The sequence below is a fragment of the Macrotis lagotis genome, chromosome 7, assembly GCF_037893015.1.
Source record: "Macrotis lagotis isolate mMagLag1 chromosome 7, bilby.v1.9.chrom.fasta, whole genome shotgun sequence".
In the NCBI taxonomy this organism is placed as follows: Eukaryota; Metazoa; Chordata; class Mammalia; order Peramelemorphia; family Peramelidae; genus Macrotis; species Macrotis lagotis.
Genome location: NC_133664.1, coordinates 208,194,226 through 208,213,185, shown reverse-complemented (window position 1 = coordinate 208,213,185; position 18,960 = coordinate 208,194,226). Strand labels below are relative to the sequence as shown.

At 38.1% G+C, this 18,960-nt stretch overlaps 1 protein-coding gene across 1 annotated transcript in view; it reads left to right on the top strand.

The window, feature by feature from the left end:
- The window catches only part of PRMT8 (protein arginine methyltransferase 8), a 166,909-nt gene extending 148,565 nt beyond the window's left edge, over positions 1–18,344 (top strand). Inside the window, exons 9-10 of the mRNA XM_074195191.1 lie at positions 14,759–14,880; positions 18,261–18,344. Coding sequence (XP_074051292.1) covers positions 14,759–14,880; positions 18,261–18,344 — 206 coding nt within the window. The remainder of the gene's footprint in view (positions 1–14,758; positions 14,881–18,260) is intronic.
- The last annotated feature ends 616 nt before the right edge of the window (positions 18,345–18,960 follow it).

Genomic DNA, 18,960 nt, shown 5'->3' with positions numbered 1-18,960 from the left:
TGACTATTCCTATGATTCAAACCATTAACAATATAAATATGATGAAACCTACCACCATTGAGCTCTTATAATAATTGCAACTCATACCTTATCTGTTAATCAATAAGCTTTTGTTCAGCACCTACTATGCACTAGAATATATACCAAATCCTTGGGTTTTTGTCTCATAACTTGCTCTCAAAGGGCTTTACATGTAATTACTGATGTTCTTCAGTCATTTTTCAGTCATGACTCACTTTTCATGACCTCATTTTGAGGTTTTCTTGGCAAAGATACTGAAGTGGTTTCCCATTTCCTGCTCCAGTTTATTTTACGGATGAGGAAACCAAGGTCAAAAGGGTTAAATGACTTTCCCAGGGTCAGAGACCTAGTAAGGGTCTGAGGTCAGATTTGTTGTTTTACTTGCAATATTCAAAGTTTACAGTATTACAATCCTTGAAGATAGACAGTAATACCACCCATTCTATAGATGAAGGAACTTCAACTAGGGACTGATTGACTTGAGGTAAGTGGTCAGTGGCTTCTGTATAGATTGATTATGGTCTGTTAAGAACACTATGGAAGTGTTCAGCACATCTCTCTAGATTCAAGTCCCTATCATTAATCACTGTTGATCCATCAGTACTGAGTAGTTGAGATGCACCATATGTCTTTTGCCCATAAATAGATTTCATGGCATTATAAAAGCATTTTGTTTTGTTACCGTTTGCATAATCCTTTGCTTGGACTTTACTTTTAATGGCATTAAATTCTGCCTTTTTAGAGATAAATGAACTATCCTGCTAGTAAACCCTGTGGAGTTCTTGTTTTTCGTTTAGTAGCTTCAGTATTTTCTAATCATTTTCATCAAGCCAGTCTTGGTGTTTTGAGTGTTCTGGCCCAGATGAGGAAATGCAGTAGCATACACAGATCTCTGAATGCTGCCCACTCCTTTTTGAAGTTAGAACTGAAGAAGAGGTTTTGAATGCCATTGGGCTCCTTTCAAGTGGCAAAGCACCTGGTGCTGATTCTATTCCAGCTGAAATCTATAAGGTGGGGGGTCCATTGCTCATCCAAAAACTGACTGAACTTTTCCAGGTTATATAGCATGAAGAGGTTATTCCCCTAAGAATTCAAGGATGCCTCCATCCTCCATCTCTATAAAGGTAAAGGGAATAGATTGTCCTGTGACAATCACAGAGCTATTTCTCTTTTAGTCATTGCTGGTAAGATTCTTGCCAGAGTCCTTCTCAATAGGTTGATTCTTCACCTGGAATTTGGTCACCTTCCTGAGAGTCAGTGTGGCTTGAGAATGAGTTGCAGAACAGTCAATATGGTATTTGCTGCCTAACAACTCCAGGAAAAATTACAGAACAGAGGTCTGTATACAACATTTATAGATCTGTCCAAGACCTTTGATACCATCAGTCACAAGGGGTTATGAAAAATTATGTCAAAATTTGGTTGCCTAGAAAAGTTCATCAGTATTGTACATCAATTTCATGATGGCATGCTTGCCTGGGTTCTGGATAGGGGACAATGCTCTCAAGATTTCCCAGGAAAACAAAGATGCGTCCTTGCTCCCATACTTTTTAGCATGATGTTTTCAGCCATCTTACTAAACACCTTCAGTGAGGATGAACATGACCTCAAGTTCAGGTATCATGCTGATGGCAAATTTTTTAACTTACTACAAGCCAAAACTGAAGTGGAGGGAGTATTGGTGTGTGATCTACCGTTTGTAGATGGTTGTGCATTCAATGCAGCCTCTGAAGCTGAGATGCAATAGGGTATGGATTGATTCTTTGCTGCTTGTGCTAATTTTGGTCTAACAATTGATACCAAGAAAAAACAGGTGCTCCATCAGCCAGCACCATATCATCCATATATGGAACCATCAGTTACAGCAAATGGAGAAGTCTTAAGTACTGTGGACAAGTTCACTTTCTTTGGTTGTGTCCTTTCCAAGGAAGTACACAGTGACACTGAAGCTGAAACATGCACTGCCAGAGCTAGTTCAGTATTTAGGAGGCTGTGAAAAAAAAAGTGTAGGAGAGAAAAGGTATTAGACTGACTATCAAACTGAAGATCTATAGAGCTGTTCTGCTGACCTCATTGCTATATGCCTGTGAAACCTGGGCAGTCTACCAGCACCATGTCAGGAAACTGAATTGCTTCCATTTAAATCATCTTAGGAAGAGTCTGAAGATCATTAGATGGAAGATACCAGAAACTGAGGTCCTTCTAGCACTAAACTGCCTAGCATTCCAGCATTACTACAGAGAATGTAATTATGATGGGACAGACAAGTTGTGAGAATGTCAGAAGTACACTTGGCCAAACAAAAACCAAAACTATTTTATGGAGAACTCACACAGGGCAAGCACGCACAAGGGGGGTCAGAAGAAGTCATATAGAGACACCCTGAAGATCCCATTGAAGAATTGAGGGAGACGCCGATGTCAGTGTGGCATGCCCTCATCAGTGAGGGAGGCAGAATTATAGCAATTCAAAGGAAATGTGACATGCATAAGTTTAGAGTACCCACCCCAAGTGTTCACATGGACTATTTGTGTTCAAACTGTAGTAGAGAATTCCAAGCTCTTATTGGTCTGATCAGCCACAGTCAGACACACTGTAATTTTTCTTAAACATTGTGATGTCATTTTGGTCTTCTTTGATAAAGAAGAGCAAGAACCAATAGATGAGAAAACTGATTCCACAGCAGTGAGCAATATCAAGTTGTCTTCAGTTGCTACAATTTATATTATAAAACTTTAGCTTGGTCCTTGCTATTGTTCTATTCTATTCCTATATCACCCCACCCCACCCCAACTACAACTGTCTTAATCCTTTTCTTTTCCTATGCAACTTTGACCTCACCCTTAAGCTTTTAGTATTTCAGCTTCTTTATTCATTAAGACAATTGAGGTCATCTGATGATAGTTCCTTCAATTCTTTCCCACCTTCTTTATTCCTTAAAATTTCTAAATGTCATCATTTTCTTCTTCCTTTCTAGTTACAAAAAAAGAGGTATTCCCCAGCTTTCCCCTAAAGCTAATCCTACTACTTGAGTTCTTGTTGCCATTCTCTACCCCATCCCATACTATCCAGCACTTAATTCAAGGTCATTTTGTTTTATGTATTTTCAATCAATTTCTCGTTCTCTTTTTCCATCTATCTATAAACATATACATAGATAAAAATCCCTTCTCCTTTAAAAAAAGATAAAAAAAATAATCCTTCTTTCGACTCCACCACCATTTTATCTATCTCCATTGTTCACATTTACGCATCTTGAAAAAGCTATCTGAACATCATGGCTCCATTTCTTCATATGAACTCTGACCTAAGCCTCCTGCTATCTGACTATCTGGACAATATTCTGCTGAAATTCTCACATAGATCAATAATAACCAAGTGATAAATCCAGTGACCCCTTTCTCATTCTTCTTGACTTTTCCACAACTTTTGATACTGTTTACAATCTCACACTACTGGATGACACTCTTCTAATTTTCTTAGCTGTTTAGTTAAGTCTATTTCTCTATGCTTTTTCCTTTGGAAATTTTGTTCAATCCCATGATTTCAATTAATCATCTTTATGTCAATGACTCCCAAATCTTACAAGACCTCATTTCTGAACTTCAGATTTATATCTCCATTCATTTCTATGACACAACAATTCACCCCATCTTACTTGTTTTTAACCTTGTGGTGATATTTGATCTTTCCTTTTCACCTTTTATATCCAATAAAAAACTAAGCCCTATATTTTCTACCATTTCACAGAGTCTCTCCTCTCCTCCTTTCCCCTCCTTTCCCCTCTTCTTCCCTCTCCCCTCCTATCTTCTCCTTCCCTCCATCCCCACCTCTCCTTTCTCATATTCACTTTTTCTTCTCTCTCTCTTCTACTATTCACTTTACTCTGATGTACCTTCTAATTATAAATTTATGAAACTATGATCCACTTTTAAGCTATGTGATCATGAGCAAGACACTTAACTGCTCTGTACATCAATTTCCTGTTCTGTAAAATGAGAATAATAATACTTGTAGTATTAAAATCATGGAATTAATAGGAGGTTCAGAGTTATTTTCATTGGTAATTTCCAAAATTTAGAGATTTATAATTATGTGTTATGATTATGACTTCTTCAGTTATATCTTGTACTTATTCCCCTTCATATTGGAACATACTACATTCCACTCAAACCTTGCAAAAATTCTCTTGACATCCCCATTTCCCACCTCCACACCTTTGCTTATGCTATTTTTTGTGTTTGGAATTTTACATTTCCCCCCTTAACCTGTGGAATGACTACCTCATCTTCAAAGTCCAACTGAATTGCTTGACCCTTTCCTCCCCTCACTCCACCTCCCCAATTAAGTCATAAGTCCTGGACCTCAAAACATAACAGTGTGTAGCAACTTTCTAATGAACATATATAATATTTTGTACTGTAATTATCTATTTATGTCTTAAACTTTTATTAGACTACAAATTCATGACTCAGTAACTTGATTTTTCTTGAACCTTATGACTTATAATGCCTTGAAGAAGGTGCTCTGCTTACAGTAACTCTTGAATTTTCAAATGACTCAAGGTACTTTTTCAGAAGTACACAGCTATACTACTTGTGTTGCTGATGGGATTTGGAGTAACCAGATAAGCAAAGGAATTTGGGGACCACTGAAAGATGAATGAATTTGAATGCTTTCTCTCTGGAATATCAAAACTGCTCAGGATTTTATTATGGAATACAGCAAAGTAAATAGATTAAAAAACTTTGCCTCCAGAAGGGTCAACAATCACTTAAGACAGAATGAATAACAAAAATCTAGGTGTGGTTGCTTGGTAGACAGAGACTGAGACTGAGACAGAGATAGGGAGAGGGAGACAAGGAAAGATATTCAGAGAGAGAGCTGACTGGGTCAGAGAGAGAGGTCCCACTCAGGTTTTATTTTGTCTGGGCATCTCCCCTCACATGACTGAAACCAAGTGGAGGGTTGAAGACTGGGAGATGGAAATGAGCAGGATACAAATTTTACATTAAACAATGAAACACTAGGAGTAAATTTACATCTCAAGAGCAAAGGACTACACCCTTAAATAGATTCCCAGATTGTAACAGCATTAAAAGATTACAGATTTTCTTTCTGCTATATTCATAATTCTTTACATCACTTACATACTTAACTATTTACACATTAATGGAAATCAATTAGATTGGACCTATTGAAGAGGAAGGAAGCAAAACTTTTAGGGTAACAAGATAATAATAATACTTAACATTTATCTATGATATGCTTATCACATATCATGTCCCAGGCACTGTGCTAGATGCTTTACAAATAATATCTCATTTCATCTTCATAACAACCATACAAAGTAAGGTTATTGATGCTACATTATCCTCATTTTACAGATGATTTACCCTGAGAAAATGATTAGTCCAGGGTCACAAAACTAGTGACTGAGATTGGAATTGAACTCAAGCTTTCCTGACTTCAGATCAGGCACTCTATCTATCTACTGTGCCACCTAGCTACCCAAGAGTTCCTAATTAGGATCATAGTAACATTTAGAGGTGGAAGGAACCTTAGTAACTGTTTACTCCAACTTTCTCACTGGAACACAGAGTCCATGAGAATGATTAAGTTAAAAAAAAAGCCATGTTATGAAGGGTTTTAAAAGCCAAATAGAAGATTTTATATTTGTTTTTGGAGATAATAAGGAGCCACAGGAGGTTATTGAATGGCAGGAATTATGGTGATATAGTTAGATCGTTATTCATTTCATTCTCAAACAGGACATCAAGAGGCAATGTTTTTACTTGCAAGTGAGTTGGATTTAAGTGAGGAAGGGCTGTACAAAGTCATCAGCCTCACTTTTTCTTCCAGTATCCCTGGAGTCCAATAGTAACAAATGATTAGATTTATACTTTAGAAAGTATAGCTGAGTAAACTGAAGTGGGGAATGATTTATGACAGGTAGATCGGTCTGAATCTACTGTGATGCTTCAGATATGAAATGATGAGAGCCTAATCCAAGGAAGTGTCAGAGGAAGGGGCTTGTGTGAAAAAGGCTGCTGGGGTAGTATGAAGACTGAAGAAGTGTAGGTGAAAAGAGAGAATGTTTCTAGGCATGGGAGATGGTTTCTGTAATCATAGAGAGGTTCTAATTTAAGGAATAAATATAAAATTTTATATTTGGCTTTCAAGAATGAATTTTATCATTCCAAGATGAAGAAGGAATAGCTAGGTAGCAGTTGTTTTAAAAACTATCTGTTGATCCTGGTGGAATGTAAGCTTAATATGAGTCAGCAGTGTGAAGCAACAACCCCAAATAGCTAATGTTAGTTACCTCAGGCTAAGTTAGGTAGAGACTTAGTTCCCAGAAACCAAGTGACAGTTGGGCTATACTCTACCCCTGACATCTAGAGTATTATGAGTAGTTCTGTATGACACAGTTTGAGATTGATATTGATAAACTGGAGAGTGTTCAGAAGAGGTAGGGAAAGACTTCAAATCCATGTCACATAAGTGTCAGTTGGAGAAATGGAGAAGATTTTGGAGGACTATATGTTAAAATATTTGAAAGACTAACATATAAAAAAGGGATTTAATTTGGCCCTGAAAAGCAGAATCCAGAGAACAATATGGAAATTGCAGAGACCAATTTTAGGTAGATATCAAGAAAACTGTCCCAAATGGAATGGGCTGCCTTGAAATAGAGTCATAGAATGAGACTGTGACTTTCCCAGAAATACCCAATTAGACAGCATTTGAATGGGGTCTTCTCTATTGCATGTGACTTTTATTGTATTATGATCTGTGAAGGAAACTTTCACTATTTCTGCCTTTCTGCATTTGTTTTTAAGGTTTTTATGCCCTAGTACATGGTCAATTTTTGTGTAAGTGCCATGTACTACATAAAAAAAAAATATTACTTTTTATCCCCATTCAATTTACTCCAAAAAGTCTCTCATGTATAGGTTTTCTAACATTCTATTTACCTCCTTAATGTCCTTCTTGTTTATTTTATGGTTAGATTTACCTAAATCTGAGAGAGGGAGGTTGAGGTCTCCCACCAGTAGAGTTTTGCTGTCTACGTTTTCCTGTAACTCATTTAGCTTCTCCTTTAAGAATTTGGATGCTATACCACTTGGTGCATATATATTTAGTATTGAAATTGCTTCATTGTCTATGGTACCTTTTAAAAGGAGGTAATTTCCTTCCTTATCTCTCTCTATTTTTTTAGGGTTTTTTTTGGCAAGGAAAATGGGCCCAAGGCCACACAGCTAGGTAATTATTAAGTGTCTGAGGCCAGATTTGAACTCAGGTACTCCTGACTCCAGGGCTGGTGCCCTATCCACTGCGCCACAGCTGCTTTGTCTGAGATAAGGATTGCTACCCCTGCCTTTTTCACTTCAGTTGAAGCAAAATAAATAAATATATTCTGCTCCAGCCTTCTACTCTATATGTATCTCTCTGCTTCATAGGCATTTCTTGTAAGCAGTATATTGTAGTATCTGTTTTTTAATTCACTCTGCTATTTGCTTATGTTTTATGGGAGAGTTCATCCCATTCACATTCAAAGTTTTAATTACTAACTCTTTATTGCTTCCATGCTATCTTCCCTCTTTTTGTATTTACCCACTTTTTCCACTTTATTCATATCCCCCAGTATTTTACTTCTGAATATTACCTCCTTTAATGTGCTTTCCCTCTTATATCCACCCCCTTCCCTATATTTTCTCTTTGCCCCTTCTTCCTTCCCTTTCTTCAATTAGTTCCTGTTTTCCTTCCCCCTCCCTCTTTCCCTTTTTAATTTTTGGAAGGAAAGATAAGTTTCTTAACTGAGTGTGTGTATGTTAATCCTTCTTTGAGCCAAACCTGATGAAAATAAGATTCAGGCAGGTCTCACCTCCTCCCTTCTTCCCCTCTATTGCAATAGGTCCCTTGTTTCTCTTCATGTAATGTGATTTACCCTTGAATGGGATCTTTTTGACTTCAGGTCTGATGCTCCATCCACAAGGACATTTGCTCTCTCTGGGTCCCATTAGAAGGCTCTTCACGGCCCTTTGAATTTACAAATTGGTTTTACAAAGTAGTGAAATGACTTGGTGACAAGTCACTGCGATAGAAAGAAATAGAACTAGGATATGAAACCTAGAGGTTCTGAACTGAATCCCATGCTTCCCCACTTCATCATGGCTAGTGGTGGATTACATACAGTAATATGCCACCTCACCCATAAAGTCCTCTCTGATCTCAGGAAGAAAAATAGTTTTATCAGATCTGATAACAGTTTCACAAAGAATGCTCTTTTGCATATATATTTTTTTCTCATCTGTGTCATTCCACCAAGGTCTTCCTCCAAAGCCTCATTGTGGTGTTAAGGTAATGACAGACACATGTTTTTGAAGGTTCTGCAGAGCTGACTAGGTTTCAAGTACAAGCCAGGATTTTTCATTTGATTATCTAAAGGCTAACCTAATTAAAGGTTGAAAAGGTCTTATCAACAGATGAATACCTACCACGGAATGATTTTATTTTATTTTTAGACTACAGCAACTCATGAAGAACTATTGGGATCTGCTCAATAGAGGAAATAAGCACATTTATGAAATAGGAACTCTTTAAGTTGAGAAACCAGCAATATTGATACATAGGTATCTTATCTAAGCAACTTGAGGACAGGGAGGGTATCTTTATCATTGTCTATATTATACCAGAACTTACCATTACTTGTAGTAGGTAGTTTTGGTTGTTAGTCCTTCATTCTGGAAGAGAATGAATGACATCAGTAAGATGATATATTAACTTGCAAGTTAATTGGATTTAAGTGAGGCAGAGCTATGCAAAATCTTTAGTCCCATTCTCTCATCCAGAGTCAAAAAGGGGACTTCCTGCCAAGATGGCAGAGAGAAGACAGGCGCAGTTCTAAAGTCTCCTGATCTTTCCCCATCTATCATATGAGACAAACCTCTTAAAAGAAATCTGACCCACAAAACCCAGAAAGAAAAACCAAGAGAAAGAGCATTTACCTCAGGATTTGTCTCCAGCAGCAGCATTGGAGGAATTTGGGTGGGTGAGTCTGGGCTCAGAGGGAGGATCAGCCTGGGATCAGCCAGATTAGCAGCTGAATTGGAGTTGGGATTCTGAGGGCCCAAGAGCTGGACCTGCTGGATCAGCGGTGGGGCTAGATGGCAGGGGCTTGAGTCAACTAGGGAGCAGAGGCACTGGTGTTGGTGCTGTCCCTCTGGAGCTTGTGGACAGGGCTGGGGGGAGAGTTCTGGTGCAGGAGAGCTGCGGACACCATCCCTGGGCTCCTCTGATCTGAGGAACTCACAGTCTGTACCTCCATTACAGCTGAGAGCTCTCCTCAGAACAAACAATTGCAGACTACTTCTGCCTCAGGCCCAGGTGTCTGAGCAGAAGAACCGGCCCAGCTGACAATGGAGAGAGGAATGACTTCAGGCTAGAGTAAAGCCCACCATAGATTGAAGGCAAAAGAATTCAATAGCTCCAACTCCTCCCTTCAAGCAAAGGGAGAAGACCTCAATCAAGGTCACAGATACTCCAGAGGAAGCAACCAGCACCTCCTACTGGCCAGCCAGAGAAATTGCATTCAGTGAGTAAAGCCTTAGTGATCCCAAGCCCCTGTGAACCAGCCCCTCCCAAACTCAAGGTCTTAGTAAAATGAAGAAGGGTCAGCAGAAAGGTGGATCCATCAAAAAATTCGTTGAAGGGAAAGACACTAACTCAGAAAGACCTAGAACCTCTGAGGAGAATACAATCTGGTCTTCAGCACAGAAAGACTTCCTTGAAGAAATAAGGAAGGAGCTTAAACATCAGCTGGAAAATTTGGGAGAGAGAATTAATACCTTGCAACAAGAAAACAAATCCTTAGAAAGTACAATTGGACAAATACAAAAGGAGACTAAATCTCTCAGATCCTCAATTGGACAAATACAAAATGAGAATAAATCTCTCAGATCCTCAATTGGGCAAATGCAAAAAGAAAATAATTCTCTCAAAACCTCAATTGGTCAAATGGAAAGCTCTTTCAAAAGTAGAACTGACCATTTGGAAAAGGAGTTGCAAAAGGTTAATGAAGAAAACTCCTGCCTAAAAAAAAATGGAGTCTGCATAAACTAATGACTCCATGAGACAGCAAGAGCCAGTTAAACAAAATCAAAAAATAGAAGAAAATGCAAAATACCTCATTAACAAAACCACTAACCTTGAGAATAGATCAAGGAGGGGCAACCTGAGAATTATAGGACTTCCTGAAAACATTGAAGAGGAAAAAAGCCTGGACTTAATATTACAGGATCTAGTGATGGAAAACTGCCCTGATATCATGGAACCAGAGGGCAAAGTAGTTATTGAAAGAATACATTGATTCCCTCCAGAAAAAGATTCTAAAATGAAAACACCAATAAATGTTGTGGCCAAATTACAGAACTATCAGATAAAAGAGAAAATCCTGCAAGCAGCCAGAAAGAAACAATTTAAATATCAAGGAGCCACAGTAAGGATCACACAGGACTTGGCTGCATCAACATTAAGGGATCGAAGGGCCTGGAACAAGATATTTCAAAGACCAAGAGAGCTTGGAATGCAGCCAAGAATTTACTATCCTGCAAAGCTGAGCCTTCTCTTCCAGGGAAAAGATGGACATTTAATGAAATAGAAGAATTCCAAAAATTCCTGATGAAAAGACCAGAAAATTGGGACATCAAACAGGAGGTTCAAGAGACACATGAAAAAGTAACAAAAAAAAGGGAGGGCGGTAAAAGGAAAAAACTGCTATCCAGTAAGTTGAAACTGACTATATCCCAGCATGGGGAAAAAAGATTCTCATAAATCTTGAGAATTGTAACTCTAACAGAGAGAATATACCTAGCCAGAAATGATGGACATTCATGATCTATCCATGAGACTGCTATCTAATGGGATGTAACTGGCTTTAACCCCACTTGGGAGAAAGACTCTAATAACTCAAGAATTTTAACTCTATTACATAGAATTTACTGAACTAGAAGTGATAGACATTCAGAATTTTCTATGACTCAGATAAAATGATCTAAAAAATGGGGGACAGGAAAGGAGGGAGGGGATTGAATGGGGTAAATCTCATTACATTAAGAGGTACAAAATACCTATGGTAATAGAGGAGAAGGGAGCAGATGAGAAACACTTGAATCTTCTTCTCATCAGATTGGCTTAAAGTCAACCTACATATTAGCTTATAAAACATCTAACCTTTCAAGTATTAAAAGGAGAAAAGGGGAGGGGGGGATGGAGAAAGGGAAGGGGAGTGGGGGAAAAAGAGGAACCAACCAAAGGAAGGGAAGGGAAAAGGGGAGAAAAAGAAAAAAAAGAAAGGGGAGGGGTGATATAGGAGGGCAAACACACTGAAGGGGGTGGTATTCAGAAACAAAATACTGGGGAATATGGATAAGGGGGGGAAGGGGAAAATATGAACAGAGGGAAGATAGCATGGAGGGCAATAAAGAATTAGTAATCATAACTTTGAATGTGAATGGGATGAACTCTCCCTTAAAAACCTAAGCAAATAGCAGAGTGGATTAAAAACCAGAATCCTACAGTATGCTGCTTACAAGAAACTCATTTGAAGCAGAGAGATACATATAGAGTAAAGGTAAAAGGTTGGAGCAAAATATATTTTGCTTCAGCTGAAGTAAAAAAAGCATGGGCAGCAATCCTTATCTCAGACAAAGCAGCAGCAAAAATAGATCATGTTAAAAAGAGATAAGGAAGGAAACTTTATCCTCCTAAAAGGTACCAGAGTCAAATAGGTTCAGTGTCAAGATCTAGATCAACTAGAAATGGCCCCAGATGCAGTGGAAGACCTTGACCTTTTTAAGCTAAGATCTTTGCCAGGTTTCAATTTGTTTGAGGCAATACTCTTTCAGGCTAGATAAGAAATGAGACCAAAAAATGTTTCTTTTTAAACTACTCAAACAAAAAAAAACATCAATCTGGGAGGGTAGGGCCCTAAGTATCTTCTATTTACTCTCTCTTCCTGTCATCTCAAGCATTATGTTCAGTTCTGGATGACACAGTTTGAGACTGACCTTGAGAAACTGTAGAGTGTCTTCTATTTATATTTACTCTCAGCCAGCAAAACCCAATGAGCAATGGAAAGGGGGGCCAGACTTATTAATTAATCAAGAAAAGCCAAAGTGATTTGGGTTTAAGGCATTCTCAAGTACCCCATTTGAATCTCAATGAACCTTACCAAAGCCTGGATTTTCAGAACTCTTATTTCAAGAAATTCACTTTCTTTTGGGCAGTAGGTATTTTATAAATGTTGAGTGAATAATTGAATTAAAAGGAAGCCTTGCCTATAAGGAAATTCTAGACTCCAAAATAGTCATATAATTAATTAATTAAGTTCCTGTTGGAGTTTAGTATTCATTTGTTCAAGGAATTGAGTCAAATACCTATGTTACCAATGGGATTTAGGGGTCTCCAATTAAAGATAGAAATCAAGGGTTACTGAAAAGCAAAGGAATTTGCATGCTCCCTGGGATTTTAAAACTGCTCAGGATTTATTACAAATCATTACAAAAAATATAGGTTAAAACTACTAGAAAAGCAGTAAGTAAGCACTGAGGACATGTTAGGTGAAGTATGAGTGAGGGTGAGAGAGGGAGAGAAAGAGAGAGAGCCAGCCTACTCTAGCTACTTGGCATGGGGACCCATGGTAGACCACCAGGACCTAGCATAGGAGCACATGGCCTAGGAAAGAAAGAAACAGACATCCTGGAGTGGAAGGCAGAGTCAAGAAGGGGTGGCGCTTCCTCTTAAATGCACTTCTATAGTAGGTTGGACAAAGGGTGGTGCTTGGGGAGTGATTTAGCACAGGGGCCAGGTATTCTCCAATGGGAAAAGACGGATGGGTCCTTCCTCTCCCAAGGAATGTGACCTCTAAGTTCAACATGTCCTTTCCTGTCATGTCAGTCAGTAGTAAAGGTCAAGTAAATTGGAAACAAAAGTTGGGTGAAGGTGAAATGGGGAGATATCAGGAGTCAGTTTTACATCTCAGGATCAAACAGTCTTCTATACCTTAACAAAATTTTACAGTATTAGAGATTACAGAACTTGTTTCTGATTATAAGTTTTCTACATTCATAATTCTCTGCATTACCTATATGATGGTTGATGTAGGTGGGTTTATGAAAAGAATAGCTCTCTTTCAGATATCTGATCACAGTGAGATAATAGATTGCATTTGTCTGACATCTTGACTGAGTTGTCAAATTGTTATGTCATCACAATTTGGGATGCAAGGGATGGAAACTAATATCTGACTTTATTTCATTTAGTCAGAAAACTTAGAGACTGGAATGAAGGTACAGAGTAGGGTCTGGTCATGGGTCTGGTCATTAAGGTCATGGGTCTGAACAGTATAGGTTAGTTGTATTGGGAGGGTTAGTCCTAGACAATTTAGTCTAATCTCTCATTTGCTCTCCTAAAGCTCTTGTAGTGCATCACTGGATGTTAAATTTCTAACTAGAAGAAATCTTTGAACATGGGTTCTCAATCTTTTTTTGGTGTAGACCCCTTCAGCAGTCTACTAAAAGCCTATGGGTCCCTTCTCAGAACATGCATAAGATAAAATACATATAATTAAAAAGAAAAAAAAAGAAAACAGTAGAATGGAAAAAAAATTATCAAAATATATTTTAAAAAATTCCAAGCTCACAAACCCCAAGTGAAGAAATTATCTAAGACTCTCTAATTCAACTACCTTCTACTGATATAGAAACAGAAATTGAAGGATGTTCTCCCAACTGCCATTTTTTCAAATTTCTACAAGTTTGAGAGCCCTAGGCCACTGAACATAGGGGTAGTTTAAATAACATTCATAGGGTAACATAGGCAGCCAGTGGTAGAGTTGGGATTCTAATTATTATAATTTTGAAGTTCAGTCCTTATAGTTGCGATTTGCTTTTAAGTTATTCATTCAATATATAAATTCTATTTTTAATCTAAACACAGTGGTATAAGGATGGTAGACTTTGAATTTAGGTCCTCTCATCATTAGATACTTTTCAGCATATAGGCAAAGCAGGATAGGTAGCTTTGAGGGATTAAATCAGGATCAGTTTTACTCAGATGTGAATTTATCCTGTGGGAGTACATAGTAATTTAAAGATATATATATATATATATATATATATATGTAAAAAATCTATATATGTATGTAGACTCTATATATGTATATATATATATATAATATATATATATATATGAAGAGTCTCTTGTCTCTAAGTTTGTCTCTAATCTTTTCCTAGATACTTTCCAAAATTCTTCATTTCTCTTTATCATTTTAATTAAAATTCTACCAATTAGATTCTTTTGCATTAACTAGATGTGCTGAGGGTATAGAATTAAGAGTTCTGATGTGGGGTAGAAAGGTGGGTAGGATAGGAAAGAGGTTATTTTTTTTAACATGCTCACTAGTGATGGGTAGGACAGGTCAAGATGTCAGAATAGGGGCTTTAATTGCCAGAATCCATCTTATAGGTACTGGTTAGGATGGGAGAGAGTATGGGTAAGAAAGTATTGAGTGCTATAATATGCTAAGAGCCATGGGCTAAGACTCTTCCAGTTCTCTGAGTGTGTGTGTGTGTGTGTGTGTGTGTGTGTGTGTGTGTGTGTGTGTGTGTCTTTCTGTTTGTTTTTCAGTTTTTTTCCTCATACTTCATTCTTGTTTCTTTTGTTTATCTTGCAGCCCCTGATGCTCCTTACACCCACTGGAAACAGACAGTTTTCTACTTAGAAGATTATCTCACTGTCAGGAGGGGTGAGGAGATCTATGGGACCATTTCCATGAAACCAAATGCAAAAAATGTGGTGAGTTCAGGGTTGGCAATTTATAAGAGAAACTGTCTAGCCTAGAGGTTGAGGAAAAGAAGGAGGGTTTAAAAAACTCCTTCAGAGGGACTTGAACAAAGATTCCCATGTTAGACTTCAGTACAGAGAGTAAATCACTAGCAGGGTGTTAGACTTCAGTACAGAGAGTAAATCACTAGCAGGGATCTTTATGTAGCTTGAGCTGTTGTTGTGGTTCACCAACAACAACCTTGAACACAGTCAAAAGAAATGGAAGGAATCCACAATAAGTTCCCTTTGAATGTAGTCCAGTGGGAAGTAAAGGGATGAGCTTGGGCATTTTCATTCTTGATAATAAGGACCTTTTTTCAGAGACTCTTTTGGTCCCCTCCTCTACTCTCCCTCTCTGTGTCAAATGTTTAGAAAATAGTTTTATTGTTCATCCATGTCTGATTCTTCATGATCCCTTTGCCATTGTCTCCTCCAGATCATTTTACAGATGAGGCAACTGAGGCAATCAGGATTAAATGATCAGGGTCATAGAATTAGGAAGTGTCTGAGGTCAGATTTGAATTTAGATCTTCCAGACACCAGGCCAGTTCTAGCTCTATCTGCTGTGCCACCTGGTTGCCCCATTAAAAAGAGTACTGACATTTAATCATTCATTCCTTCCACAAACATTTAGAGTTTATGGTTTGCAGAGCACCGAGTTAAAACTATGTAGGAAAAAGAAGTACTTGGACAAGACCTCTTCAGTCCTTTGTCCTTATGATGTTTAGTACCTGGTAGGAAAATCAGACATTAACACCCATAGCTGTGATATATTACATTATATGATAAGTGGGAGGCATGATATAAAATGTCACATTAAGTCCAAGAGAGAATGCACCCTTTTTCTGAGAGTATCAGGGAAAACTTCATGGAGGAGATAGCATTTGAATGACTTATTAATTGGGAAGAATCCATCAGGCAAAGATAAGGACAGAGAGTATTTCTGGCAGTCAGTCAATCAACATTTATTAAACACTAAGAAATGTTACAGGCACTATCCTGGAATAAAAAGAAAGGCAAACGATTGTAATTAACTCTCAAGTATAAGACAACAAAAGATAAATAAGAAATATTTGATAGAGGGAAGGCTTTCAAAATAAGGGACTCAAGAAAGGCTTCTTCCTATAGGTGAGGTGTGATTTTAGCTAAGACTTGAAGAGGCAGAGATAAGGAGGGAGAGTATTCCAGGGATGGCAAACAGTTATGGAAATGCCCAGAGTTTGGAGATGGGGTATTTGTGGGAAGAACAGCATAAAGACCAGTATTAGGTCAATTAGTAAGGTGCAGGAAGCCTGGAAAAGTATTTGAAGGAGGTGGTAATTTATGAAGGTCTTTGAATGATAAAAATTTTTTAAAATTTGATCTTGGAAGAATTGGAAGTCATTGAAGTTTATCAAAGGGGTGTGTGTGTGTGTGTGTATGAGAGAAAGACAGACAGATAGACAGACAGACAGACAGATATGATCAGATTCATGCTTTAGAAAGATCTCTTTGAGGGAAGGACAAGAATAGGGAGGTGTTTGAGGAACAGAAACCAACAGCAGACCATTGAAACAATAGTCTAGGCATAAGGTGATGAGGACCTGCTCCAAATGTTAGAAAGAAGGGATTGTATTAAAAAGATGTAAAGGTGACATTGAAACTGAGAAAAGTAAAAACAAGATAAGAGTTTCTGGGCAATTGATAATCAATTTATTAATTATGTAGGCTATTAATCAACAAATTGAGGATCAGTGATCTCTTTCAACCAAAGACACTTAATGGGAATGCCAAATGCTTTAATATACTTTTAGAAAAGGAGCTGCTTCTAACAGGTGAAAAATCAACCCTGATTGTTGAAGAATTAATATGGGGATGGACTTTCAAATGGGTAGATGGGCTGAAATCCTTCACTTCCTTCTGCTGAGAAAAGGAGGAATATGAGATTCAGCTGCTTCCAGGATTCTGGACAAAGGAATGCATCTCTACCCAGATTACTGGGTTACCCTAAACTCCAGTGGAAGTGTACAACAACATGGACTTAATGGTTTTGGACTGGAATTTACATAGATTAGATTCTGTTTACACTCTAAGCAGAAATAAGGTCTTCTAGTTGAGTGGTGTCCTGCCCAAGATTGGAGGAGCATGTTCTGGGTGCATTTGGGCAATTTCATCTATCAGTATTTGTCCTTCAGAGACTGACTGTTTTACAGGAGCTGGTCTCTAAATTAGGAAATAAAGAGAAAAAGTCTTAATCCTAATTTAATAATTAGGTATTAATATAATAGAAAAAAATAATTTCTTTCAAAGTTAAATTCAACAGGACTTGGCCACAAATTGGGTGAGAAAGAGTGATGTGTTTGGGTTCACACAGGCTGTGATCCTAGGTGACTGGGTGACTTTAATAGAAGTAAGGAAGCTTGGAAGAAGAGAGTTTGAGGGTAGAAAATCATAAGTTCAATCTTGCATATGTTGAGTTTAGAGGTCAGGAGAGGGGTTAGCTCTGGGTAAACAGATTTCAAAATTAGTAGCATAGAGTTAATAATTGAATTCATAGGAGTTGATGAGATCATAGGCATGAAGAGAATCCTGGACAGAGGCTCAAAGGTGATAGAGCATGGTTTAGGAAGGAAAGATTAGTCCAATATGGTTGGAATGTCAAGTCTATAGAAAGACATTGTACTAGATAAGACTTGAAAAGTGGGTTTAGGGCTAAATTGAAGAGGGTTTTAAATAATACAGGAGAGGAGTTTGAACTTGACTCAGCAAGCAAGAGAGAACCACTGAACTACTAAAGAAAATAACAGTTCATGGTCTTTTGATGCTTCCTGTCTACAAAGCATTTTCACACATATGATATTGTTTGTGTTTCACACATGTGATCTTCAAAACAACCTTGTGACATAGACAGGGAAGTCTTATTCCCCTCATTTCACAGATGAGGAAATGGTCCCTTAGAAGAGTTTAGTGACCTGTCTAAGGTCAAAGAACTAATGAGTGTCTAAGTCCACTTCATAGCCCAGTTCTCTTGGAACCAAATACCAGGTCCAGACCATTTCCCAGTAAAAGTTGCAATCCAACAGAGAAATTTTTGTTTAAATATTTTGGAATAAATGTGAGGAGAATAAGATATAAGGTTAGGTTATTGGGTGCTTGCCATAGTTTGCCTTCCCTAGAAAGCTTAAGAGCTAAGTACCTACTTGTGCAGGAGAGGTTTGATGAATTCTGTCTGCAGGAAGGCAGAAGGTGAATTGACCTTTTCTCTCTCTCTCTCTCTCTCTCTCTCTCTCTCTCTCTCTCTCTCTCTCTCTCTCTCTCTCTCTCTCCCTCTCTCTCTCCCTCCCTCCCTCCCTCCCTCCCTCCTTCCATAGCGGGACCTTGATTTCACAGTGGACTTGGACTTTAAAGGACAACTGTGTGAAACATCTGTATCTAATGACTACAAAATGCGTTAGCACAGAAAGGAATTTGCAGAAAGCAAAAAAAAAAAGAAAAAAAAGAAGCACTGTCTCATCTCGATCTGCTGCATTTGCCCACCACGGAAAACTGTTTGCAGGACTACACACGTGGACCTCAGTGTGTTAAATCGGCCCAGAAGTTTGGGCACCTCAAGAGGTTCCTGGCAGGCCTTGCTCTAGGTTGGAGATTCAAAAGAACCCCCAGCTCAGTTATGAAAGTCCATCCTAATGGCCAAATAGGCAAAGAGGCTCTGGTGCTCCAACAAAACCCCCCACAGATGGAAAAGGACACATGCATACCAATTGTATTCTTTAACTGTGAATCTCTGGATTTTCCAAGTTTTGCATGCTGCAGGCAATTAGGGCAGACTGTTTACATTAAATGCAGAGACATAGTGTCTTTGATAGCTTCACCAAGATTATCTGTCTATCTGTGGTGTGTGCGCGTGTGTGTGCAACATATATATTAATTTATATATCCACATTTGCCTGTATATGCATGCATATACAATCAAGTGGGTATACCTAGACATTAATGCAGAATGGTATGTAAGTATGTCTATATGTGCATATATACATATATGCATATATGTGTATTTATATATATATATAT